The sequence below is a fragment of the Pteronotus mesoamericanus genome, unplaced genomic scaffold (genome assembly GCF_021234165.1).
Source record: "Pteronotus mesoamericanus isolate MK-2021 breed Mesoamerican mustached bat unplaced genomic scaffold, CSHL_Meso_final scaffold_99, whole genome shotgun sequence".
Taxonomy (NCBI): Eukaryota; Metazoa; Chordata; class Mammalia; order Chiroptera; family Mormoopidae; genus Pteronotus; species Pteronotus mesoamericanus.
The window spans coordinates 14,976,290-15,002,837 of NW_026555330.1; the positions used below are offsets into that span (position 1 = coordinate 14,976,290).

At 54.6% G+C, this 26,548-nt stretch overlaps 3 protein-coding genes across 3 annotated transcripts in view; 1 reads left to right on the top strand and 2 right to left on the bottom strand.

The window, feature by feature from the left end:
• The first annotated feature begins 5,322 nt into the window (after positions 1 to 5,322).
• On the top strand, positions 5,323 to 13,644 carry GMNN (geminin DNA replication inhibitor). The gene is made up of 7 exons (XM_054565102.1): positions 5,323 to 5,537; positions 6,968 to 7,025; positions 9,067 to 9,144; positions 10,024 to 10,171; positions 11,445 to 11,527; positions 12,278 to 12,388; positions 13,243 to 13,644. Exons 2-7 carry the CDS (start codon positions 6,975 to 6,977, stop codon positions 13,402 to 13,404), a joined length of 633 nt encoding a protein of 210 aa, XP_054421077.1. The 5' UTR covers positions 5,323 to 5,537; positions 6,968 to 6,974; the 3' UTR covers positions 13,405 to 13,644.
• A 2,290-nt stretch (positions 13,645 to 15,934) lies between these two features.
• Positions 15,935 to 18,234, bottom strand: ARMH2 (armadillo like helical domain containing 2). Its single transcript, XM_054564928.1, has 2 exons — positions 17,967 to 18,234; positions 15,935 to 16,362 (listed from the first exon to the last, which is right to left on the bottom strand). The coding sequence occupies exons 1-2, from the start codon at positions 18,232 to 18,234 to the stop codon at positions 15,935 to 15,937; spliced, it is 696 nt and encodes a 231-aa protein (XP_054420903.1).
• A 1,725-nt stretch (positions 18,235 to 19,959) lies between these two features.
• RIPOR2 (RHO family interacting cell polarization regulator 2) overlaps positions 19,960 to 26,548 on the bottom strand; it is a 76,759-nt gene continuing 70,170 nt past the window's right edge. Inside the window, exons 19-22 of the mRNA XM_054565040.1 lie at positions 25,908 to 26,110; positions 23,890 to 23,973; positions 21,369 to 21,459; positions 19,960 to 20,245 (exon numbers count right to left, since the gene is read on the bottom strand). Coding sequence (XP_054421015.1) covers positions 20,145 to 20,245; positions 21,369 to 21,459; positions 23,890 to 23,973; positions 25,908 to 26,110 — 479 coding nt within the window. The 3' untranslated portion in view covers positions 19,960 to 20,144. The remainder of the gene's footprint in view (positions 20,246 to 21,368; positions 21,460 to 23,889; positions 23,974 to 25,907; positions 26,111 to 26,548) is intronic.

Consider the following 26,548-nt stretch of genomic DNA (forward strand, 5'->3'; position numbering starts at 1 on the left):
CGCTATCAGAGGTTTCCGGCATCCCGGGGTGGGGAGGGGTTACAGCGCGCCCCCGCCCCCCCCCGCCCCGCAGGTAGGTGGGGACCATTGTACTTGCTATAGACTGCGTCCCCTCCGAGAAGCCACACACTAACAAGGGACTGCCGATGTGATGGGCACCTGAGGCGGGGCCTTTGGAAGGCGACTAGGTCCTGAGGGTGGAGCCTTCGGAGTGGGAACAGCACCCTTCAAGAAGGGACCCCCGAGCCTCCTCCCGCCTGCCGCCACCTGAGGGCACGCGGAGGCAGGCAGTGGGCCCTCAGACGCCACAGCTGCTGCCACCCGGACCCGGGGCTTCCTGGCCTCCAGAACTGGGAGAAACAAACCTCTGTGTATAAGCCACCGGGCCTGCGGTGTCTTCTTAGAGCAGCCTGGAGGGATGAAGTCAAAGCTTGTGCAAAGGCCCCTAGGAAAGTGAAGTCCAACAGGGACCCCTCTCTCTGTGATAAAAAAATAACAGCACTGGTGCCTGGAAAACGTAACGAATTAAAGGATGATTTTTGGGGAGAATCTCAAAACCATGTGATGAGACAGCATTGCCCAAAGCTTGGGAAAGCCGCTCTCGCAGAGCTCATCAGTGGGCGGGCTCTCTGGTCCGGGCACCAACCAGACGGCGCGGGGAACGGGCAAGCAGGAAGCTGACCTAGAGCGTTATTTAGAGAGGTGTGCTCAGGGCTGTGCCCAAGGACAGGACGGGCCGCAGGCGAGGGAGGGAGCTGTGGGCGAAGCCTGGGGGAGGAGCGGCCCACAGCGTCTTTGGGGGGAACGCACCCCCTGCCCAGCGGAGGCCTGCGGCCCCTTCCTCGCCCCGCGCCCCCTTCCTCGCCCCGCGCCCTTCCAGCCGAAGCCTGCTCCTCCCAGGGACCTGAGTGGAAACCGGGGACAAAAACGGGTCAGGTCCTAGGGGTCAGCCTCCTGGGGCACAGAGAGAGCAGAGGGGCAAACGGATGATCCACCTCAGAGACCAGTTGACGGCAGCAGTTTTCAATGAACGCCCCTGGATCCAGCAGTCCCGCTGCTAGGAGTTCACCCTGCAGAGAAATTCAAATGCAAGTAAAGTTGGAAAATGCAAAACAGGAGTATTTTGTAGGTGTTGGGAGCTTGCTACGTATGAGGCAGCAAGCGAGGCACTTGATACGGATCCTCACGAGGACCCTGTGAGTTTGTCACTACTGCTATTGCCATCTGACACTTAGGAAAGTTGGTCGAGCAAAGACAAGGTCACAGAGTTAATAAAAGAGACAGCAGCACTGGAATTTCAACCTGGCCAATCTGACTGCTGGCTCGAGGACTGCCTAGTAGCATTGTTTGTAAAAACAAAAACTTGAACACAAACTCAAAAGACCTTGATGTGCGGACAGGTAGATGAATATGGTAAGTGTTCTGCTAGGGAAGGGAAGGGAAGGTCGCTGGGACACGCCCCCCTGGGGGAGGGGCCCAGAGCTCGCGGCGCCGAGCACCGCCCTGCCCTGCGCACGGAAGGACGGGGACCCAAGAAACCCCTCGTGCTCCTCTCCGCTCGGGAGGGCTGGGCACCCAGGCAGGGGTCTACCTTTGTAATCGTGTTTTAGTACTTTCATGTGCACGTTATTTTTCAGTAAATACATGCAGTTAAGTAAAAAGCCACACACATATACATGCAAACATATTAAAAGTGCCACCCTCATTTTTTAAAGGGAGGAATGAGGTCAACGAGAGAAATGTCCAAGCCTTTAAGAATTTTTATGAATTTATCTGAGCCAAATGGACGGCAATTGCTGGGAAGCAAAATCTCAACAGATTGAGAAAATGATCCGAAGAACGCCGATTTTGCACCTTATTTTATGCATTAGCCTCAAAGGAGGATGCATGAGGGGATGACATGAAGCGCATTGGTCATAACTTAGGGAGGGCGGGGGAAAGCACAGCAGGGGACACCTCTGCGGGTTGGATAAAGGGTCCAATGGGGAGACGCATGCGGCCCGGGAGGGTTCGCAGTTCGCAGTTTGTGGCCCCCACTCCGCTGCAGGGACTGCACCCCGAGGGGCCTGGAGAAAGGGGGCACCCCGACATTCCGCGGGTTCGCTGCTGCAGAGGCAAACAGACCAGAGGCGGGCGCGGTTGAGGGACAGGCTGACCTCTGTCAGGGACGATACCGGCCTGGGCCTGGGTTGCCCTCCACACCCCGCCGCTGGTTAGAATGCTGCCCTTCCAAGCGCCCCGTGCGGCTACGTGCGGTCTCGGAGTTGCTAAGGCCACCCCGCGGGCTGCCCTGGGCTTGTCAGGGGTAGACGTGCCCCCTCACCCACAACTGCTTTACAAAGAAGATGAAGAAAACCGCTCAGTTATTTTCCTTGCTGACCGTCACCTCTTAGCGCGGATGCTAAGTCCGAGGAAGCAGCAGAGAACACGGCTTCTTTTGCCGCTTTTTCAATTGAGACCTGCTTTTAACAGCCCTTGTCCTCGAGACAGGGCGAGGGGACTGAAGTGAGGCCTAGAGGAGGGGCCCCGAATGCAACGGGAGCCCGAGGTAGGGAAGGGGGAGCGCCCTGCAGGGCACTTTTCCCCCCTCCAGGCAGCTCAGCTGCCGCCTCTCCCTCCAATGACCTGCACACACCCTCAGGCACCAGGGCTTCCAGCTGCCGGAGCCTCCGCGTGTCCTGCAGAGAAGCGGCAGGCACAGGAGGGCGCCTCAGAATGAGGGGGTACCTGGCTCCCAGCCTGTGCGTGGCCGTGTCTCGCGTTCCAGGCTGGAGACCCCGCAGGAGCAGAGCCGGCCGGGCTGGGAGCAGGGCGGGCGGCCGCTCCCACTGCCTCCGGGGCCCCCCTCGCTAGAGCTGCTTTCTCCGCCTGTCTCAGGTCCTCAGCCCTCCTGCCCGCCTGCCCCCGCCCGCCTCCCTGAGTGACCTCACATTGAGAGCGGGGACTCCTAGCCTCTAAGAAGTGGAGCGTCTGTCCAAGGTCATGCAGTGTAGCAGCCGCGAGCGACGGCCGTTTAACCCAAGTCTGTTGTGTGCCAGGCACTGGGCAGCGGGGATGCAGCTGCGAGCAACACGCTCTCTCCCCCTGCGATCCCTGCTACCCGCCCGGGCCTAGAGCCGCTCCCCCACCGCATGGCACCCGCCTGTCTAGCCTCTGCTCGCCCTTCAGCTCTCAGTCCTTGTGCGGGGAAACAGGATCTATTTCTCTCTGCTACTAAATTCTGAAGAATGTTACTTTGGATACACATTAATGAACGTTGAGTCTGCTCAACAGGTGAGAAAATCAACTCAATATCTAGGCTGTTAAACGAACGAGTCCTCCAAATGCACGTTCTGCCTTCTGTTATGTCAGACAGCATTGCCACCTAGTGGGCAGGAACAAATTCTCCCTGGAACTATATGCCACGCATGTTGTCTGGTAAATCACTGTGAGCAGGGTTAACATTCTGGAACAGGCTATTTCAGGAAGAATTCTGTTGGTCTGCAGCTTAGGAGATCTGACTGCTCAGCCCGAAGGGACCTGAGATTTCTTTCCACATGTGACTTTAAGGCTCAGTCTGACAGTACCACGTGTGTGAGATTCTGGGGCTGGGATTTCGCATCGAGTCCTGTAAAAAGGAAACTGAAAAGTCTGCCCCCCGGGCCCGTGGAGAAGGTGCAGGGGGTCATGTATGTTTGGTGGATTAGCGCACGTGTCCCACCGAGAGAGAGTGCCAGACACAGTGTGAGCGCCTCCGTAGCTGACATTTTTCGGGGGGGGAGCATTAAAAAAAGGTAAAAAGACACAAGTGAAATCAATTGTGAGTAGATACATTAACTCAACATATGTAAAGTATCATTTCAACATGTAATCAACACCAAAAGTTATACGAATGTTTTACATTGTTCTTCTTGTGCTAAATCTTTGAGGTCCGGTCCGTATTGTACATTTCAGTGAAGACCAGCCACATTTCAAAAGCGCAATAGCCAGCCTGTGCGGCCTGCGGCCACCCCCTGGATGGCGCAGGTGTCGACCGGCCTTGTCGCGTGAGCTAGTTGATGACGCAGCGGGAGAGCAGACGGGATCGGACCTAAGCAGGAGAAAGCGCGGTCGCAGACCCCGGGGCTCCACGGTTTTCCCCTAAACTAGGCACCATCCCCTTTGGGACGCTGAAATACAGCACCGAGAGGCCTAAAGACACGCCATTCCGGACTAACCGACACTGTGAGCAGGCGCAGCTGACATTTGGCTACGCGGGCTTGCGCGCACGCGCGGAAAACCGCCAGGCCTCTCCCAGCTCTGCGGGTTTTTAGCCATAGTGACCCTGCCCTCCGCCTTGCTCGCCAGTTTCACACGGAAGGCAACGTTCCTTCCCAGCGTTTTGGTTCTGGAGAGAAATGGCGTCATGATGAACTTCGCTTTCCACTTTACCTAGAGCAGACGACCTGAATGTAACTTGCTATATACTCTTGAACGTACACTTACCATCTGGGCTCTATTCAGCGATCCTTGTCATCCCGCGCTGACGGGAAACACGGGCAGTCGGAGCCCCTAGGTGGACTGGCTGCTGTTCCAAAGTCAAGGGACACGGTGCCCGCGCTTGTCACCGTTCCCACTCCGGAAACCCGGTTTCCTGGCGTGTCCTTTATGAATTTAGATGGCATGCTTACTACGTTCCTCAAACAAAGCCAGAGCCGTCTGACTACGCTTTGTACATTTTGAGCTGTCAAAAGAGGTCCGGGGAGGGAGGTGACAGGCGGCCACCAGGGCCTCGGGCAAGGAGGGGAACGCTCGTGCTCAAAGCGGCTCGGGGAAGAGGGAGACCTTCCCTCCCTCTGGGAACAAGAGTCGGGAAATGGGAGCGCAGACTTCGGCGCCACCTGCGGCAGGTGTGACAGGCGCCGGTGGGCCCGACGCACCACGTCCACAAAGACGGCTATGGGAGGGTTTGACGGAGTAATAAGAAACGCTGGCCTCAGGACTAAGGTCGCGTCGCCCCGAGTTGCAGGGCAGAGGTGTCCGCGCGCCTCCCGACCCCTAAGAGTCAAAATGCAAGAAGCCCGAACGTCAAGGTTCTGCTCACGGCCGGGAGCCCGCGGAACAGGGCTGCACACAACACGAGGAGCCGTGCTCTGCACATGCGATACGTCGTCCCGCCGTTGTCTGCGGCTGGCGGAGGCCGCCCTGCGAGCAGTCGGAGGTCAGGACCCAGGACAACGCCCGGACGTTCTCGCGCAGAGACGCGCCAGGCCCACCACGCAGGCGCAAGCAAGCGGGGCCGAGGCGGGCGGCGATTGGTTGGACTCGGGCGGCCCCCTCCCCTGGACGGGGTCACGTGGCCGTCGGGGCGGGCGAGCGGATTAGACGAGTTTTTCCAGCTGCGCGCGGCGTCTTCTCCGGAGGTGAGGACGGCGCCGCTCGGCTGGGGGCCGTCGTGTGCGGTGCCGCGTACAGGACTGAGCGGTTCCCTTCAGCGGGTGAGGGCGGTGGCTGCCCGAAAAGCCGCTTCCTGCTCCCGCCCGCCGGACTCGGTCCTCCCGTGACTCCGCGGAGCCCCAGTAAGTGGGTTTTTAGAACGGCGGGAGCGGGCCGGGGCGGGGCGGTCGGTAAAGCGCGGGGCTACCCCATTGGTTGGGCCGATTTTGGCGCGCTCTCTGTCCGCGCTCCCTATTGGCTGGCGCGCGCAATGGGAACCCAGCGTCCCCTGCTGGTCGGGGTCGGAAGGCCTTGCGGCCGGCGGTGTTGCGGGCTCTGCCCCGCGCCGGGCTGTCCGGAGGCGGAACGGGAACGTCCACCCCTCTGGACTAGCGACTGACGGTGATCGGGGGCGGCGGTGGGGCGCACACTTGGGCTCGAGGAGAAGGTCGCCGAATCCTGGTCCCCGGTAGAAGAGCGGCACTGGTGTTGGTGACCCCGGTTCACCTGTGTGTTAACATTTCCTTTGAACTTACCCTAATCGGTGACTCTTAGCATTTGTAATGTGACTTGGGCAAAAGCTCTTTTAGGTCGCAATTTAGGACGCAGCCATCCGGCTACATAATATTCGCGAAGCAGAACCAGCTCCCCACAAGCCTGCACGCCGACGTTTTCTCGTTTTTTCAGTTTCATTATGATGAATTTTTCCAAACCGTGTTGGTGATCCAGGGAGTGGTTGGTTGTGGGGTCCCGGGCCGCGAACCCGTTTGGAAAACGTCACCCTGACTCAATCTAGTGGGTGCCGACCAGCATTCGCTTTACACAGAATAGAATAGAAAATTGGGTGCATCTCTTAAACTTCTTAGTTTGCAGTCGTGTGCCAGGTCACACAGTAAAACGCACGTGTGATGGGTCATAGTCAAAGTATCAGAGGGGCCCCCCCCCCCCGTCCCCCCCGCACTGAGTAAAGGCAGGGCCACACATCAGGGAGGTCTCGCTCCTGGGGGTCCTGGGGCGGGTTTGAGTGGGTGGGGCCCCGTGGTGTGGTTCACCTCAATACATGTCCCTTTATCTGCCGCCCTCCCTTCTCAGCTCCTGGTGGTGCTGAAACATGGCCTACAGATATAAATGCATAATAATCTCATTCAGTCGAATATTAAGCCGCTATCAGGTTTATTGCCGGCTGCCAGAGCCAAGTCGGTCATAGCTGTCTGCCGTGGGGGGGGGGGCGGGGGGGCGCGACATCGGGGTGCGGCTCCCCAGGACCGAGGAGGGCATGCCCGGTGCCTGAGCCGCTGTCCTGGGCCGCCTCCCCGATCTTTCAGAGCCCAGTGTTTCCTCCAGGACGCAAGCATGTTTTGTGCGCTTGTTCAGAATATACGTATTTTTTCAAGTCAGAATTACTGTGTGTCTGTGTATATAAAATACAGGCAGCGAGAGTCACTGACTTCTGCCCCTTCAGTCATCGCCGAGTGGAGAAGTGGTTCCACCGTGCTGGGGTGATCCTCTAGGCTCCGCCCTCGGGCCCAGACCACATCCTGCTTTCGAATGACTGCTCTTGTGTCCCCCCCAGGCGCACCATGAACCCCACCATGAAGCAGAAACCAGAAGGGACCCAAGGGCACGTGAAGGTATGTGGTGGGGCCCCGCTCCTCTCTGGGGAAAGCGTGTGCCTCAAGTGTTTTGACGCAGTGTAGCCAAATTTGACCTGGCTATAGTTTCTATCAACTTTAAATTACGAAATTTTTGGCCAGAAGAAAAGTAACAGTAAAGGACTATTAAAGAATTATGGTCGAATGTTAAAATTTCTGGTCCACAGACATGAGCTGTCTTCCCACTTATTTAAGTCTTTAGTTTCTTTCGACAGTGCATTGTAGTTTTCAGAATATTGAGCTTCACACTTCTTTTGTTAACTTTTTCCCTAAAATGTTTTGTTTTTAATGCAATTGTAGATGGAATTGTTTCCTTAAATTTTCATTGTGCTTGTTGTTCCTGTATAGGAATACAGTTGATTTTTGTATCTTGAATCCTGCAAACTTGCTGAACTTCTTTATTGGTTCTAGTGGTTTTCAGTAGATTCCTTAGGGTTTTCTATAAACAGGATTATTATTGGTTATTATTGCTTTCCTTCTCATGGAGTCCTTGCTAATTATATGCAAAATTCTGGGTGAGTGTGCTCCTGTGTGTTGTTTTCTTTTTTTTTAAAGAGGTTCACAGAATTTCAAATTGTTTTCTAAAAAGATTAAGGTCCATAATATATAAGAACCTTTTTGGTTGTAATGAATCTGTTATTCCAATGCGTAATCTGTATAAAGAGAATGATAATAGCCATATTACATTTTGGGGATAGGTGCTCTAAAGCTTTCATTACTAAAGGTAAATCTTGGAGACTGTCTTCTATTATGGAAACTCCAAAGCTGCATTTGTTTCTGTTTGTCTGGAGACTGTGGACTGATCTCAGTTACGCCTGAAGCACTGGGTGTTGCGTTTGCTCTCACAGAGGCCAGCGCTTGTTCTTCAGTTCAGGGGCGAGCGCGTCACCGGCGGGGAAACCCGACCGTGGGAAGGCGCGCCCCGGCCTGCGGGCGCAGCGTGCCGCCCGCCGCTTTCTCACGGGCTCCGGTGTCCTGTTCTGGCTGACCTTGTTGGAGGACCTGCCATTGTTTGCTGTCCCAGGGTGGCAGGATAACGGATGGGTTTTTGCAAAACTCGGAGCTTTCAGAGCAGGAAACAGACGGGAAGGTATTTACATGTTACAAGGAAGGCTCTGTTTTTCCCCAAACTGCGGCGTGGGCCCCTGCGGCAGCCAGCGTGCCGGCCCGGACAGGCGGGCCACGGGCGGGTGTCTCCCAGCGGCCGGGCTGGGAGCCAGGCTGCTCCTCGGAGCGGCTCGGTGGGAAGGGTGCTCTCACGCCGCGTCCCGTCGGTGGACACGGAGAGGTGCTGGGGACAGTGAGGACGGAAGGAGGTCTGAGGCGGGTCCCGCTGGTGAGCGGGGAAGGGCTTTGCAGTGGGAATGATTGACTTTGCCCCCAGTTTACCTCTTCTGTGGGTTTTACCATAAACGTGTCACGTTTGGGTGATGCGGTGCACTCATTCTCAGAGTTTCTTCAAACTTTATTATAATTCTATTTATTTTTTTCTTTATTGTGATTTTAGGTAAATAAGTTTGTTTAGTTGGTTAAACTGATGTCTTCTTCACACATAGCATTGTAAAATTACATAGCTGACCAAACACAGGGTGGGGCAGAAGTAGGTTTACAGTTTGTATAGAAAGTAATACAATAATTAATCAAGAATAATACAAGAATAGCCCTGGCTGGTGTGGCTCAGTGGGCTGAGCGCCAGCCTGTGAACCAAAGGGTCTCCAGTTCGATTCCCAGTCAGGGCACAGGCCTGGGCTGCGGGCCAGGTCCCCTGCAGGGGGTGTGTGAGAGGCAACCACACAGGGATGTTTCTCTCCCTCTCTTTCTCCCTCCCTTCCCTTCTCTAAAAATAAATAAAATAAGAACAAGAATAAACTGTGTTTGCCGTCCTCACCACTGTGAACCTATTTTGCCTACCCCTGGGGCAGTGTTCTTAGCATTGTCTTCTCCTGCAGTTAGTAGGACTAAGGCAGGGGCCGTCCACATGGCACTCAGTAACCGGGTGACGAATTCTCTCGACATTTAGAATAGCCCCGTCCCGAGGAGAACCCTGAAGATGATCCAGCCTTCCACGGCCGGGCCCCTCGTGGGACGGGAGAACGAGGTACGTGGAGGGCACCGCGCGAGCCCCTCGGGGATGCCCAGGCGTTCCTGCTGGGAAGTAGCTGGAGAATGGCTGTTGGTTTTCCCCACCAAAGGGGTTGCTATGTTAATTGATCACTTGAAGTTCCAATTTGATATTAATAGAACACTGGTGTGATGTTGGTAGAGCTGAGGTGACATAATACGTTATGAATTAACCTACAGGAAGAATGTTTGGATGTTTTTAGAATGAAAAAATGGTAGATTCCTTCCTTCTGTATATAAGTGGCAAAATTATGGATGAACGTGTCTGGACTTTCGCAGGTGGAAAATACTGCCTTTCCATGGTACTGAATTATTTCAGTAATAAAAATGATTTCAGTTAAGCCTTAGGTCCAAGTCTAATCCAAAGCAGTTGCTGCAAATGAAATTTCTAAAATATACCTATGCATTTTGGTAGAGTTTTAAATTGTGATTTTTTTAAAAAAAGAAATTCCAAAGATATCAGAAAGATACAGATAAATGAGCACTCCTTTTTTAGTACGTAAATGACAAAACCACTGAGCTTTCTTTTTTTATTTCTTAACGAATTTATTAAACAATGATTGTATAGTCTTTTAAAAGTTTGTGCATATTTATCCTTTGCCTCTACACTGCCTTTGATTTTTTCCTTCTGATTTTTTTAATTTCTGCTTTTAACCAATGGTTCCCCCTCCCTTTCCTCCTCTCTTTTGCCTCTTTTCTCTGGACTCAAGCGATGCATGTTGTCCTCTGGCGGTTCTTTCTTCTCTGAACGCACATTCTTCAGAAGCTGTGCTTGCTCTAGTTCCCAAGTCCACTCAGCTTTCCTGTTCATTTTAGATCAAAATAAACGAGATTGACGTCCGTGTGTCCCTTGTAGTTGGTGAAAGGCTCGCCCAAAGTGAAGCTCTGGGATGACCGGTTAGCATCGAAGAAACGCAGCCCTGGGGTTGCCGCTGTTCCAGAGCGCGGCGGCAGCGCAGATCCCGGAGGAGCCGCCCAGGAAGCATTCGACCTCATGGTTACAGGTATGACAAAAATATACGTGCAACTTTTATCTTGGAAACTTCCATTGTAGTAAAGGTCAGTTTTATTTGTTACACTGTTATAAATTCTGACCACAGCCTCTTAAGCTGGAGACACTATTATATAGTTTACTGGAATATTTTGATAATATTTCCTCTGGTTGTAAATATACAAACACTAAATTTGGACAAGTTCTACTATTTCCTAAGATCCAAATACGGATGAAATATTAAAGAAGAGGTTAGTGATTAATGTGGCATCTTGGATACCAGTCTTTCCAGGAAAATAAAAGTGTCGAGAGGCTGATTTGCAGGAGGGAACCTGAATGCCCTGGGAGAACAGGACGCGGGGAGCCCGCAGGAACGAGGTGGGGGCGAGTGGCGTGTGGCGGGATAAAGGCTGGTGTTTAACGGCGTGGCGGCCGGCCCCGGAGGGCAAGCCGGAGGGGCTCCTGAGCAGTATGGACGGTCGGCGGCACTGTTCTCCACGGAGGGCGTGGAGGCGCACAGGAGTTAGCGGCGTCCTCGAGGCTGGAGCGTCCCCGGGCTGCTCCGGGCCCGCCTGGAGGCCCCCGAGGAGGGAGGCCCGCGGGCAGTGGGGTTCACTGGGCAAAGGGCAGGAAAGGCTGGCCGCGTGGAAGTCGGGGCTCTCCAGCGATGCTGCGGACGCCAACCGCAGGGTTTGCGGCGCTCACTCAGGTCCGACGTGGTTACCGTTGCGGCACAAAACACTCAAGTTACGTGCAGAGACGAACAGTGCGACTCCATGTCATAGTGCTAATGTAGCCGCACAGACGAAAACGATGAGTCCGTGTAACTCGGACACAGAACTCAAACTATAGACCCTCAGTGGGCTGCCTGGAAATTCTTAAAATGTCAGGAAAAATAAAGTAGAAAAAAATTGACTTGGTTTTCTAACTTAACTTTTATAAAAATGGGTATTAATAAGATTGTAAACTTTGGGGGGGGGAAGATTTTATTTACTTATTTTCAGAGGGAGGGGAAGGGAGAGAGAAAAGAGAGGGAGAGAAACATTAGTGTGTGGTTGCCTCTTGTGTTCCCCCTGCTGGGGACCTGGCCCACAACCCAGGCCTGTGCCCTGCCTGGGAATCGAACTGGCGACCCTTTGGTTCGCAGTCTGGCACTCAATCCACTGAGCCACACCAGCCAGGGCTGTAAATTGTTTTTTAAATAGAAAGAAAATTCTGGGGTTTTAATAGCAGCGAGGCACTGTGGTGGTTTTCAAAGTTACATGTAAAACATTAATTTGTTTTAGAAAATCCGCCCTCTCAATATTGGAAAGAGATGGCAGAACAACGGAGAAAGGCTCTCTATGAAGCCCTGAAGGAAAACGAGAAAGTACGTACATAATAGAATTCTTGGCATTTTTATTTTTATTTTTTTAAAGATTTTATTTATTTATTTTTGAGAGGGGAAGGGAGGGAGAAAGAGAGGGAGAGAAACACCAGTGTGTGGTTGCCTCTCACACACCCCCTACTGGAGACCTGGCCTGCAACCCAGGCCTGTGCCCTGACCGGGAATCGAACTGGAGACCCTTTGGTTCGCAGGCTGGCGCTCAGCCCACTGAGCCACATCAGCCAGGGCTATTTTTATTCTTTTTATCCTCATTTGAGGACATGCTCATTGATTTTAGCGGGAGGGAGGGAAACATTGATATGAGAGAGGCTCTTCGATTGGTTGCCTCTGGTATATGCCCTGAATAGGGACCAAACCCACCACCCAGGCATATGCCCTGACCAGGGTTCAAACCTGCGACCTTTCAGTTTAGAGAATGATGTTCCAGCCAACTGAGCCACATCCGCCAGGGCGCAGTGTGTGCGTTTCAGTATTCCATGTGCTGCTTAGCCTGTTTGGATAGAGCAATATAAGCTAGCTGTAATTTGGCCTGAGAAAAGTTTCACTGTCGGACAGGTGACTGTTACTAGGATTATTACACAAAAAGAAGACGCCTGTTGTGTTGAGAGCCAAAGACGGCGCCTTCGTTAGGGACTTCGCCAAATGTGTCCGTCCGCTATATCCTGGGAGACATACCGTGTGGTCTGTTGCATGGGAATCTGGGGAACACTGAACTTTGTGTGTGTCGTGTAGCTTCATAAAGAGATTGAACAAAAGGACAGTGAGATCGCCCGCCTGAGAAAGGAGAACAAGGACTTGGCCGAAGTGGCGGAGCACGTGCAGGCCATGGCGGAGGTCCTGGAGGTGGGTGTTGCGCGCCCGGCCCCGCCTCCCCGTCCTCTCTGTGCCTGAGCGTGATGAGCCCGTGTTGGGCTCTGCATGCCCCGCCGGGCCCGTTGGGTCTGTTGGGTGAAGCGGGTGGGGTGTCCTGCTGGGGCTTCATCCCCCGTCTGTAGAAGGGCCTCCCCCGTGGGCTTGGGGTGAGAACAGGGAGCTCCAGGACGTGCACGTCGGGGGTCGTGTCCGCGCTTGGAGGGGGCCCTGGAACCGTGAGGTGCTGGTGTTTGGTATTATGGAGGAAGAGAACATCGTTGGGTTTTTTTTTTTTTTTTTTTACAAGGATATACAAAGAATTATATCTGAAAAATTATGGAAAGGTGTTGTATTTCACAGTGGTTACATCTTTAGGCAGTTTTTAATTTAACTTTAATGCCAGGGTGACATTGTTTTTACGAAGCTGTTCGTTGGTCTACTAAATAAGCTTGGTGGTCTCACCTGACTTTCTTTAAAATTTAGAAACAGCTAATTTGTAAGAATTAGTCTCATGACTGTTGCTGTACCAGTCTTTGCCTAAAAAATAAGTCTTAAACTTACTCATGTTTGCCAAAAAGAAAATCATCTTGCTGATAAAGGTTTTCAAATTAAACCTTTTTCGTACTGAATCGCTTACATTTTCGGGCCGTGACAGCCACGTGCCTTTGCTGAAATACGTTCTAACGTGGGGGGGCCTTAGACAGAAGTCCAGGTTTTCGGTGACCTTAATTGAGGGACATCCTGAAGAGAACCTCATCAGGACGCGAAGGCCGGTTGTATTCATACACTGATGAGGGATGTGGGTTTGCAAAGTCGTGGTGATAAATTTTTGGTTTATTTAACAGAGACTGAAAGGCGAACCCCTGGGTGGCTTTGAATCGCCGGATGGTCAGGACTCTGACTCGGAAGAGGACACCGGCGAGGGCTCCGGGGGGGAAGACTCAGGAGCCGAGGGCTGCACGAAAGAGGCCGCATCTTCCTCCCCGCACGCAGGGCCCTGCGCGTGAGGGCCGGGAACATTCGATATGAGACACGTGCCAGCCCGGGTCCCCTGCCTGCAGTTCTTTGTAGCAGAGCAAACAGCTGTGCACTGCAGACTTGAGATCACGCCTCCCTGATGGAATCCTGGGACCTTATTATTGTATTAAAGCACAAATACTATGTATTTTTAATCTGTGGCATTTTATGTAAATAGCATTTTCTCAGATGTCAGACACTACTTGTGTACATGATAAATAAACTTAAGTGTCCCGTTGAGCGTAGTGTGTTTCTTGGGAAAATGGAGTCTAAGGAGTAAAATTTGTCTATGCCCGTGGTTTTATATTGTTTTCTTTCTATTCCTGTTATTTTGGAGAAAATGAGGAGAGAGAGAATTTGCATCCTTCTTTAGGCAGAAATAGTCGAGGTTTCACTCCCGAATCTGGTCGTTAGCCGAAGCCCTCCGTCGGGACTGTTGGTGTCCGGACCCCGGGGCCAGCTCTTCCTCCCGAGGCGTCGGGACGGAGGTGAGCGCGGCGCTTCCGACGCGCTCACGCGCACCTGAGCCGCGAGTGAAGGCCCCTGGGAAGCTTGCAGTGATGGGAAGGGCCTGCGTGGGGGCAGGTGGAGTCCAAAGGGAAGGGCATGCGTGAGGGCTCTGGAACGTTCTGTGCACTCGTGTCTCGTGGTAGAGCACAAAGCACATGTGTATGGGAGGAATAAGTAAGAGCAGCGTAAAATGAATTGGGCGGTTCCCATAAGTCCTTCTGGAGGAAGGGAAGGACAGGGAAACCGCAAAGCGCCCAGCGTTGCGACTGCCCGTGTTCTGGGGGAGGGCACACAGGGGCCTTGGTGTGAAGTGGCCACAGGGAGTGGGGTCAAGCGTTGAAGGATTACCTGAGGCCGGCTGTTGGTCCTTCCCGATGTTAATTGCCTTATTTCTAATATTGAGATAAAGTCTGCCTCTTTACTGCAGTGCCTGAATGGAGTCGTGAAAAATGGAAGCTATCATTAATCTACAGCAAGGACATCCAATAAAAGTTCCTGAGTCGGAAGTAGCTGTGGGGTCCCGTACAATAGTGTCAGCGGCATGTGGCCGTGGAGCGTCGGACCGTGGCTGCTGTGGGGGTAGCGGCCGCTGTATCGGACGGTGCGGGTCTCGAGGTATTGCTGGTGGGGTGAGGCTGCCAGCCTGGAGATGGAATTGAAGAAGAGAGAATCCTTTTTTTTTTTGGTAACATGATAAAAATGATTTAAAGAATTTTGCCCTGGCTGGTGTGGGTCAGCAGATTGAGCACAGGCCTGCACACCAGAGGGTTCCTGGTTCAATTCCCAGTCCAGGGCACATGCCTGGGTTGGGGGCCAGGTCCCCACTAGGGGGCGTGTGAGAGGCGATGTTTCCCCTCTCTCTAAAAATAAATGAAGTCTTTAAAAAAAATGATTTAAAGAAGTCTGGGTTAAGGAGAGCAGGAAATGAGCTGAAAGGCTGTCAAAACGGGGCATAAAGGAGAGCTACGTAGAATAGGGTAACCTGGGGAATAGGAAGTATTTCTGGAAAATGCCAAAAATAGGTTGCCAGGGTTTGGTGGCCGGGAGCAAAATAAAGCTATTAATCTAGAAGAAAATATAGGGGAAAAACCCTAGTGACCTTGGATTTGGCAAACACTTCCCAAATAGGACACTCCTAGTTTCTCCCTAAGACAGCAAAGTGTACCCCCACAGGAAGACGAGTGTGCAGAGTTTCCGTTTCATCGGCAGCAGCCGGGGTGCCTGTGCACAAGTGAACGGGTAAGTGAATCGCGGTACAGCCGTGCAACGGAGCATGCTCAGCAATGGGAACACGCGAGCCAGACGTGGACGGTGCCCGCGGCGCTGAGGGAGAGAAGCCGGGCAAGAGCCCCCCGCCCCCCCTCCCCGTCCCGTGCGCTTCCACCTAAATGTGGTTGTGAGACTGCAAAGCCGCGTGACAGCAGAGGGGTAGCCTGGGGGTCGAGTGTGTGTGTGTCTCTGTGTGTGTGTGTCTGTGTGTGTGTGTTGGGGATGCATTTCAAGAGGAAACTTGGAGGGGCGTTCAGGCTGCAGCACCTGGGAACTGCGGCCCGAGTTGATCGAGGGCATTTGGACAGACTTCCTTTAGACAATGAATCTGATTTTCCGTTAGATACCAAATGTCAGAACCGCGGCTTGACGTCCGGGTCCTGGAGGCCAGGAAACAACCTCGGCCCAGGACAGGGCTGACGCGACACAGGCGGGGTGTCCGGGGGCCGTGGGTTGGGTTAGGGTTGGCATGTCTGGGTGCCCTGGCTTAGTGACATGTAATGCCCCCCACATCCTGCCAACGCCCCTCGCACCCGCCTGTGACCTCCCGTTTCGTGAACCCAGTCTCCGTGACGTTTAAAAAACATCAGTGTGTTCTCTAAGTTTGGTGCTTGAAGAAACTGGAAATTGACTTGGGAGTTTTCCGCCACGGAAAAGAAGAACACTGAAGAGGGCTCCACCGCCCCTTCTGTCGTTTATTTCTGTCCTCCAGGGTCACGCCCGGGGGTGGGCGGAGAGGAGTTAATTCTTGTGGAAACCGATCAGGAAATAGAGCACCTGCGCGAAGTTCTCCGGCCACCCAGACCAGTTCTCGTTGGCCAGCTGCTGCAGGTGGTATTTCAGGGAGCTGTGCTCCTTCAGCTCCTCCATGAAGGCGCAGTTATTGCACGTCATCACAGAGAGGACGTAGCACGTCCAAAATTTCACCAGGAGGTGGCTGTTGACTTCACTCTTGGAGGTCAACTCAAGCGGGTTGTCAAAAGTCGCGGTGAGAATCGGGATGAACTGCAGACACCGGGCTCGCCGCTGGCTGGTGGGGTCCAGGTAGCACCAGCACGCCACGCCCTGGAGCAGCAGGATTCTCGCCTTTGGTGCCATCTGGTGATTTTGCAGCAAGAGGGCTACCTCCTTCATGTACTCACTTGCGAAGATCCCTGCCGCCGGGCCTCCTGCAAGACAAGCATTTGCGTTTCCAGAAGGGACCCGGGGTCCCTGGTGGCCAGTGACAGGCAAGCTCAGGTTTTCCTATTCCAGTTGCTACCTACGGACACTTGGGGACTTGGGAGCCTGTGTGGTGACGTGAGAGGCTTTGGGAGGCCTCTGCCTGCCCAGCTCCCTTTGAGGCCCCTGAGAAGCCTGTGTTCGCCCAGTCCCTCTTCCCCCGCAGCCTCGTCCCTGATTCCCCGCCTTCAGGACGTGAGGGAACACTGGCGTTAGAGCGGCAATGGGAAGACCGGAAGGCTGAGCTGCAGAGCCGGGTCTGGCAGTCGGAGAGGCGGCTCGCGAGCTGCCGGTCGCTCTGCCCTTCTCTCCCGACCTCCTAGGCCACGTCACAGCCCAGCTCCCACAGGGCGGGACCCACGTGGCCTCGCAAGCTTTCCCGGCTTTGCTCTCTGAGCCTGGCCTGGTCGCGGACTCCACTTTTTTTGTCTGTGTACCTGACCCCCGATCTTCCTAGCTCCAACCCCAGACTCTGAGGAGGCAGAAGCCGAGAAAGCAGCGTGGAGACTCTGAGATGGTGGGAGCAGCTGGTGTCTTTGGCCAGAGCCCAGCCCTGAAGTGTCCACCCGGCCTGCGTTTCCCTTTATGTCCCAAGAACGTTCTCGTCAACATCAAAGCCTTAGCTGAAGCCAGGGCATAAGCCTGTTCCCTGGCTTCCCACTAGCACAGCTGGAGCTGAGCAACATCAAGTTACGGGGTTCTGACCCTCTTACAAGCAGCTCTTCCCCCAAAGGGGGAAACAGCCGTGGAAGGAGCTGGGCCTGCCCCGCGGCGGGAGTCTGTTTCCTGTCTTCTCTCCATCTCTGTGGTCCTTGGAGACAGTAAATGTTTTCTCTCATGGACACATTCTTTGAAAGATTTAGTGTATCAAACTACATCTGAGTAACCCATTAAAAACAATACTGACACAGCTACCAGCCAGCACTTTTCATAGGGAGACGTGTTGCTGAGGACTGTCGATCAATAACGTCTCATGGCACATCCTGAAATTTATGAGGAAAAAAAAAAAGAACGAGTTCGGACTGAATCATTAGAGCGCTGCGTGTTTAAATGGCTTGCTGCTGACTTGGCTCGCCAGGCAGACAGTAATCGCTGCTTCCCACGGGGGCGCCTGCCCGGTGTTTTAAGAGCAGCGAGTCATTTGTTTTTCTAAGCTATTTTCTGTGCCATGCATTCCTACAAGATAAAAAAAAAAAATGAAGTAGTCTGACTCCTCAGGTTGGAGTTATATCACCTCTCAGTGTAAATCCTTTGATTTTTTTAAAAAAATAATACGAACTTTGATAGTCAATTTTAGTATATATATATTTTTAACTAATAAAAGCAGGAACAATTAGTAATTCGTTTGATGGACACACTTTACAAAAACAGATCCTTGAGGAGACAATAACGAGTAGTATCGTCCGTGGCACAAAGACAAAAATACTAATAATTTAGCACAGGAAGCACTACCGGATTTCAAGACTAGAACTAGGAAGACCGCTAATCGCAGCGCGGTCGTGGGTGAGAGGGTTCTGAGACGGCGGGCTGAGCGCGCAGGCTAAGTCAGTACCTGTGAAGGCCAGCAGTCCGATTCGGTAGGCCGCCTGAGCCCTGTTTTCCATGGCCAGAGATTTGTCCTTCAGCATCTGGCCAAGCACCACCATTTTTTCCTTGTGAAAAATTCTCTCCACTGGAGGGATCTGTTCTTCCTCTTCCTGCTTCACGAAAGAGTCCTTCACGCGGGCGCTCCAGAGCCTCCGCAGGCACTGGTAGAGCCCCACAAAGGGCCGACGAACCCAGGCGAGAAACTGCAGGCGGGGAGCCTGGGCCCGGGCCATCGCGGGAGAGTGGCCGAGAACTCGGAGCACGTCGCCTAGCAACACAGGAGCGAGGACGACACAGGCCGCGGAGCAAGGGGTGCTGGGGGCGTGGGCAGGGGACACAGGTAGGTGACGACGCTTTTGTCCCTGGAGGAGTTCACGGTCTTTTCTCTCCTGTTAGTTTGACCAAATATTTGAGAAGTAAATACTATTATCCTCATTTCCGAATGCAGGAATTTCAAGTGGAGAACGAGGTGTAGTGTGTATGTACCAGCCCAAGAGGGCACGTGAAAACAGTAGAGCAGACTCTGCGAGAGGCTGGAAATTCAAAAATAACTTTTATTTTAACTTACAGGATCGAGACAGCGGTGAATACAAATGCCACAAAACTAAAGGCACCCCCTTCGCCAAAAAATAAAATGCAGAAGTGAATACAAAAGGGATGGAGTCAATTACTCATGCACTACTCAAAAAATTTAAAAAAAGAACCAACTGCAAACCAAAAACTGTAACATTTGTGATTAAACTTTCTATAGAAAGAACCATTTCAACCATTTAACATGGACTAAAGACTAAACATACTACCTACAGACTGTACAATGTACTTTAAAAGGAAGGTTATCTGCATATATATAATATTTATAAATATACAAATATATATACACAATACAACTTCACAGTCGAAAGGACTCTGCCAGGAAGCCTGGCAAACAACGTTAACTTGAAAATGAAGTAAGAGTTGCCTTGAAAGGTCTTGCTAAAATGTAAATCCTTAAAATACACCTACGTGGTCTCGTATACACACACGCCCACAGCACAGCTTCAGTCACGCGCACACATCACGTGATGTCTTGGCATATCCCACCTCACACACTCTCAAGAGGAAGAGAGGTTCCCTCGGAGGAGCTCCTGGGAGGCCTGGTACTTCACGGTGCGGGCCTGCTACCCCGATCCGAGCCGCGCGGGCGGCTGCCGTTTGGGCTCTTTGGCCACGGGGACCCCGCGGGGCCAGCGACCGCGCTGCAGCGCAGAGGCCCCCTCATCTGCGGGAGTTTTCCCGGAAGCAAGGACCCCCCTCACGCCCCTCCACGTTCTGCGTTCTTCCACCTCACAGAGCAACCCAGCTTCCTGAGCCCAGGCCTTTTGGTTTTGATTTGTCTTAGCAGCAAAGTACCTCTATGGAAAAATATCATTAAAAAAAATGGCTCTTGTGTTTGAAAAAATAAAAGCTTACACTCTTTGTTTTCAGTGCGTTGGGGTATAAGCAGAATAAGATGGTCTGCAGTCATCTACCTGTGTGTTGGTTTTTGTTTGTTTGTTTGTTTGTTTGAACCACCGTGGGAACATGCTTTCAGAATTTTCAGGATGAAGACAAGAAACAGAAGAAATAGTGGACATTTGAAAAACTGGAATTTACAAACACGTTCAACTCGTACAATGTGTCGTTCTACCAGGTTCTGCAGGCAAACTTTTATTTGAAGAAACTCTTTCTCGCGTGTTGCATTTCAGGTAAAATTAGGTGGCTGGCGCGGTGGGGGAGGGGCCCAGCCCCGCGGGCACAGCGGGGACCGCAGGCCGCGCGCGGTTCCCGAGGCGCCGCCCACAGGACGTTTCACGCTCACAGAGGAACTTCCCAAGAAGCACAAACAGGGCTGTTGTGAAATTCCACACGCATCGGGGGGCGAGGGGCCCTTTTGCTGAGTCTTGTCAGACGTGGCTGCCACTGTGAGGAACATGGTTAATCGCACATGCCCCGCGTCCTGGCCCCCGGTGGCGGGGATGCGGAGAAACCCGCCGAGGGCGGCTGGGCAGGGCCATTTCCGATGGCGCCGGCGGCCGCTGCGAGTCCGAGACCGGCCGGCCGTCACAGCGCCCGCTGGCACAAAAGGCCCTTGTTTGGACGGCTCCGTGGCCGAGCCAGCCGGTCGCTAGAAGGCCGTGGCCACTTCCATCCCGGGACGACTTCCCACGCCGACACCATCCCGAGGGAATTTGTCCAGCTGCTCGTACGCCAGCCGCCCGTCTTCCCCTGGGTGACAGTGGGAAAGGGGAACACAGCGTCAGCCTCACGTCCCCGTGCCCCCTCGGGATGAGGAATCGGGGCCGCTGTCCAGGTGTGGGCTGCTGGCTTTGCTGAGGCAGACGAGAGGCAGGGAAAGGGCATCCTCTGCGACCGTTAATTACGTTGTTTCTGGGTGATGTTTAGAAGAGCTAAGGCCAGAGGCGTGAAGGGTGTGAAGGGGTGAGCCCTGGCTGGTGTGGCTCCGTGGACTGAGCACCAGCCTGCGACCCAAAGGGTCGCCGGTTCGATTCCCAGTCAGGGTGCAGGCCAGGTCCCCAGTAGGGGGCGCGTGAGAGGCACCCATACACAGATGTTTCCCTCTCTCTTTTCTCCCTCCCTCCCCCTCTCCCTAAGAACAGATCAAAATCTTAAAAAAAAATATGAAAAGAGAAATGCGGTAGATTTACAGTCTACTGCGGTGTCTGGAAAGGGAGCCTCCCAAAACTGTGTCAGAAATAACCTCTTAGCAGCCGTTCGGGAGTTGACGCCTCACTCCCACGAGGGCAGAGCCCCCGGAAGGGGAGCCGGGCCCGGGGCCTCGGGACTGTGAGCTGCGTGCACCAGAGGGCCGGGCCCGGGCCGAGCGCCCAGCGGAGCGGGCGGGCGGTTCCTCCCACGCTGCCGCCTGCGCGGCTGGGCTGACTCGCTGGACGGCGTCGCCTGCCAAGGTCGCGCTGCAGAGACCTGAGGGGTGGCTGCACGTCATGAACACCTGGCTTCCCTCATGGTTCTTCCAGAACGTAAATGAAGCTCAAACTAAGAGTACCTTGGGCATGTTTTTAGGGAAGCAAATAATTTCTACGCCATAAGGACTAACTGTTGTCCTTTAAATGAGCATGCTGGCTACGATTTCTGTGCCCGTGGCGATACACTCAAGCCCAGTATGGAGTTTCGTTAAACGGTCACCCAGGAAAAACGCTAACGAGGTGACGTTCACAGCGATGATAGACGCCAGGGCATCTCCGTGACCTTGTTAAGCTACCGGAGTCACACCATGGTGGCTTTCTTCCAACCGGAACTAGGGGCTATGACAGCTGAGGACCTCCATGCAAACCATCCTATAAAAACAAAAACAAAACCAGACACTCACCCAGAGACAGGAGGGTTTCCGAGGCCACGTTTCTGATGTCTTCAGCGTTGGACTGGCACAGTGTCACCAGCATTTTAATGCTTTCCGTGGCCTGCAGGGAGAAGGCAGCCAGTCAACAGCGCGTCCTGACATGCTTGTTAGGGCCCCATGAGACTTAGCGTTTCAGAGCCCGTGGGGACTTCCGGCCCAGCTCGGTGTCAGGGGCCCGCGTACAGGTCCCTGGGTGCCCCTCCAAGGTGCCCTGGGATGAAGGTCCTGGGTTGGGGCCCAGGTCCGCACTTGCAGGTGCTCTGACCTGCTAAACCCCTCATTTCTCGGGGGAACCTGGGCACAGAGGAGCGGAGCGCTAGCCTGTCTTTCTGCAGTAGAATCCATGCTTTTCCCTGTATCTCTCTGTCTCCAAAGCAACTCTTTAACATTTAGCTTCTTATTTAGCCAATCTGGAGAAGAATAAAGGTCAAGGATGGGAATTGTCCCGTTTATCCCTCACTGTTGAGCTCTCTCTGCACCAGGCAGCTCACAGGCACGGGGCGGGTTGGGGGGCGGTGTGGTGGCTGGTCAGCAGCAGACACCACTCAGTCCTGGCCCTGAGGACTTTGCAGTCTTGGGGAGGGACAGGTTGTTAAACCACCACAGTAACTACCACAATGAACGACAGGCTGAGTCAGGGTGTGAGGGCCAAACACGACCAGGTGTGATCAGGGAAGACTTCCTGGAGGAAGGAGCATCTTAGAAAAATTAGCCCTGTTCCTTTGCAGCATGTGGTGGTGGTCTCTGTGTGTGTGTGTTTGGGGGTGTTGGAGAAAGAAATAAATTCTCGGCTGTGGGAACAGTGGGTGACAGACAGAGCCAGGTCAAGGGTCTCGGAGGCCACAGGAAGGGTTGGTGCTCGTACCGAGATCACGGGGAGCCACATAAGCGTTTGGAGAAGGATGTGTGTTTATTATGAGCATTCACATCCTGGTGGAGAGGAGGCACGGATGGGAGTTCGGAGTCCAGGGAGGCAGAGACTGGGAGGAAGGATGCTGGGGCCCAGGAACCGCGCAGGGGGAAAGTGGGGGCTGTTCCGGAATGCGGGTTCACAGGACGCGAGTGGGAGGAAGAGGACGAGGGGGGTCGCTGCTGGGAGGTGGCTGCGGGGTCCTGCCAGATCCAGGAGACTGGGGGTGGGGAGCGGTGGGTGGAGTCTGGGGTGCCTCCTCGTGGCAATACCGAAGAGCAGGCTGGATGACAGACCCGGCGGGGACACCAGGCGGGGACACGGCGCAGGGAAATGCTGTCACCCAGGGAGAACTTGCGGAGGGGAAGCGGCTCCCAATCGCAGGCTCTGGCTACGACTCGGAGGAGCTGACTGGGGTAACAGGCTAGCGTTTTACTCCCTGGGAGAAGCTGGGCTCGCGGCGCAGAGGTGGTGGGGCGGGGCCGGAACGTGGCGTGGCCAGGTCCCGGAGACGGGGCTCACGCCCAGGGCCCCTGCGTCTAGAGCCTCGGGCTCTCCGGCCCGTGCCCGGGGGCTGGGGTGGGGGAGGAGCCCTGCGCCCACCCTGGTTTTCTCGCCCTCTGGCGTGGGGCCCCGGGAGCTGGGGCCATGCAGGGTTTAGAGAGGGTCCTTCATTCAGCCCGGAGGATCCCCCTTCCCCCCGGCCTGGACTTGGGAGGAGCCAGAGGCTAGAACTGTAGCTTTTACCATGACCTGCGCAGCCCGGAAGCGAAAGATCACACAGAGGCCGCCGTGCCCTCGGCCACCGCCCCGACGACTGGGCGTCCAAAGGGCGAGCCGTCACCATGGGCTCTTTGGCCACGGAAAGGCCCGTGTTTGACCAAGTAACGAGGCAGCGCAACTTCCCAGAGCTGTGCTTCGTCCCCGGCCGCGAGCCTCTCCTCTGAGGCGCTTGTCCTTGTCCCCCGCCCTGGTCCCCTGCACCTGCCCCTGACGGTAGCCAGGCCGCGGTGTGGCCTTCTCATGCCTCTCTCGGGAGTGATTGGTCTAATTTCTTTGTGACTCGGGGCGGCCAAACGTGGGACCCTGACGCCCGAGAGAGGCACGCGTCCCCGTGGGGTGCTCTCCGTGGCCTCTCGTTAGCGCTTGGCACTCAGGCCTGCCCGCCTCTGACCCGGGCCGGGCGGGGCTGCTTGACAAAGGCCGCCGCGGGCCCGGCTGGGGCGCTGACGCCGGCAGGCGCACCGGATTTCAGTCCTCTGCAAAGTCCGTGAGGCCCGGCTTGCCTGTGCGCAGTGCAAACTGGTGCGTCATCCCCTCCTCTCTCTTTTGGGGTGAGACCCACCTTTCCAGTACCGACCCGGAGGCGAGCTAGAACATAATTGTTCCCAAACGACAAACAAACTCACGTTTAGTCACTGTTTAAAAGGAAACTAATGCTCAGTGCCAAGAACCCGAGCAGAGCCGCTAGGCCAGGCACACGGGCCAGGCCTAAAGCAGACCCGCGCCCGGGCCTGCCCCACCCCCGGCCCCGCCCCCCGCCCCGCCCCCGCGCCCCAGCCCGGCCAGCACCGGCCTCACCTGCAGGCTGCGCAGGGCCAGGCACGCTGCCTTCTGCAGCTGCACGTCCGGCGCGCTCAGGGCTTCGCAGTAATAGAGCACGGCCTGGGCAGGAGGGAGGACAGGGTGAGCACAGGCTTGGTGGCCGCTTTAGGCGTTTGTATCACTTTTACTGCCCAACACAGGCTACAGGTGAACCCAGACACTCTGCACGACCTTCAGAGCAAAGAAGTCCGTCACAATTCTTGTTTATTAAGAGATTTAAAAAAAAATTCAATACTCTGAGCCCTTATATTGTCCCAGGTCATGGACTCCGGGGAATATGAACCTGGAAGATGCAAAATTATGAGTCCAGCTTCTCAGAGGCCCCCAGGTCTAGTAGCGATGCCAGGGTGGCCTTATCTCAGAAGAAAGCTACACGGTGCTCGGTGGGTTCAGGGAGAGAGCCACTCGCCCTGGAGACCAAGGACCCACTGATGGTAACCAGGTAGGAGGCCGAGGGAAATGGGACATCGTTATTATTATTATAATATTCATAAGAGCGAGGAGTGGAAACAACCCAAGTGCCCATCTGCTGCTGAATAAAGACAATGTGGCCTCTCCCTACAAGGGACAAAGGGAACGGTGCGCGGACACCTGCCGCCACGTGGGTGAGCCTTGACGACATGCCGAGCTCAGGGCGGAGAGAGACAAAGGCCACGCACGGAGGGATTCCGTTCGCGTGGGACTCAGGGCAGGCCACGGGCAGAGGGCGGGGCAGCGGGCTGCTGTGGGGACCCGGCTTCTTTCTGGGGTGACAAGAATGCCCTGGAATTACAGGGTGACAGTTATGGAATGTGGTGGCACCCCTGTCTTTTCAGAGGGGCTGAGGGTAGCCGGCCCGCAGAGATGGCGTCGGAGCTAACTCCCCTGCAGGACCTGGGCTTGGCAGAAAGAACAACGTGAAGCCCACGCTTTGAAGCCTCGCCTGGCATCAGAAGGGACTACCCTGTCCTGAGTGCTCAGACGGCCCCCGCACCCCCGCCTAGCGATGCTGCAGGAAACGGAAACTCTTCTCCGAGTTCCACGTTTGACCCTTCCCAGCCCAAGAGGGGCCCGCGTTTACTTTTCCTGAGCTGGCCGGAAGGTCGACGTAACTTAAGTTTTCCGAGTGGCTGCCAAACCGTCTGGAGCCGCCCGAGGGCCGAGCCGCCGGCCTGCCCAGGAGCACGCGGGGAGCTCGGGCGCCTGCTGACCCGCCAGGGCGGCTGAGTTCACGCTGCGGGAGACATGCGTCGCCCCGTCCCCAGCAGCTGGAGTGACGGACTCTCAAGTTAAAATGCTCCCAGCCCTTTGACCCCTCAGTCTGACGACCTGGCCCCAAACCACTATTAGGACACACACGTAGGTTCACTGCGACGTTTTTCCGAGTTGGGAACTCCACAAACGCCCGTACGAATGGAAGGAGGAAATACAGTATGGGCTATCCAGGCGCTGGGAAGCCAGGAACCCGACAAAGAGAATGAAGACCAGTGTGCTCTGCACGGGATCAGCCTTGATTACGTGACATTTAAAAAGTCAGGGACACAACAGGACAGTGTGACCTCATTGAAGAGAAACAGTAATTACGTCTTAGCGTAGAAAACGGAGGAACCTGCGTTACTATGCACTAAATTATTAGCAGTTTTGTCTGGGGGCTGGATTTACAGACACTTAGCTATTATAATATGGTTTTTCATGGGGATGTCATGTACCACATAAGAAATACAGCGAATAATAACGTAAGCGCTGTGTACGGTGCCAGGTGGGCACTTACCGGGCGATGACTTCGCAAGTTATACAAATAGCTAAGCACTATGCTGTACACCTGAAACTAACATAAATACTGAATGCCAACCCTCATTGAAAAAATAAGTTTCAACGTCAAAAAACTGCCTTAGAGAGGAGATACTAGTAATAAGCAGAAGCAAATGATGTTATAGAAGAAAAATGGCAACACAGGCGTAGCGGGCGACGGGAAAGGGCGCCGCTGGGGACGCGCCGGCCGCGGCCCCGCCTACCTTCTCCCGGAAGTGCTCGTTGCGGGCGGCCTCGGCCAGGTGGAGCCGCACGGCCTGGCTCACGTCGCTGTGGCCCCCGGCGAGGAGCAGGGCCAGCGTCCTGAGCGCCTCCTGCTGGGCCGGGAGGCTGCGGGCGGCCAGGCCGCCGACCGCCTGGAGCAGCTTCTCGTCCCTCAGCGACGGCAGGCTCTGCACCAGCGAGACTGGAGGGGGGAGAACCGCAAGGCGCTCATTACCGCTGGGAGCACGAGGCCCGCAAGTCCGCAGGGACAGACCCGGGTGCCTGTGACGGCGGGCGTGCCCCCTGCCCCCGGGTGAGAACAGGACAGTCCCTCCCGTGGCCCGGTTAAGGCAAATGGCAGGTCATACGCGGAGAAGTGGACGTGGGTCTCCCACACAGGTGGCTACAGACTAGCTTACTGATGAGCTACATTGTCAAACGCAAGAGCGCACAGTGACGGAAAGCCACGCACACACTTGTTACAGTCTTCCCGAGACAGGGAGCTTCTCTTTGGTCACATCGCTCGGGCAAAACCCAGACCCCGAAGGACCCCACCTCTGCCTTCTCTCTGTGGGCGCTCAGCCAGCTGGGCGCCGGGGCGGTCCTGGTAGTAATTGGAGTAGGGAGACGTCTGACGGAA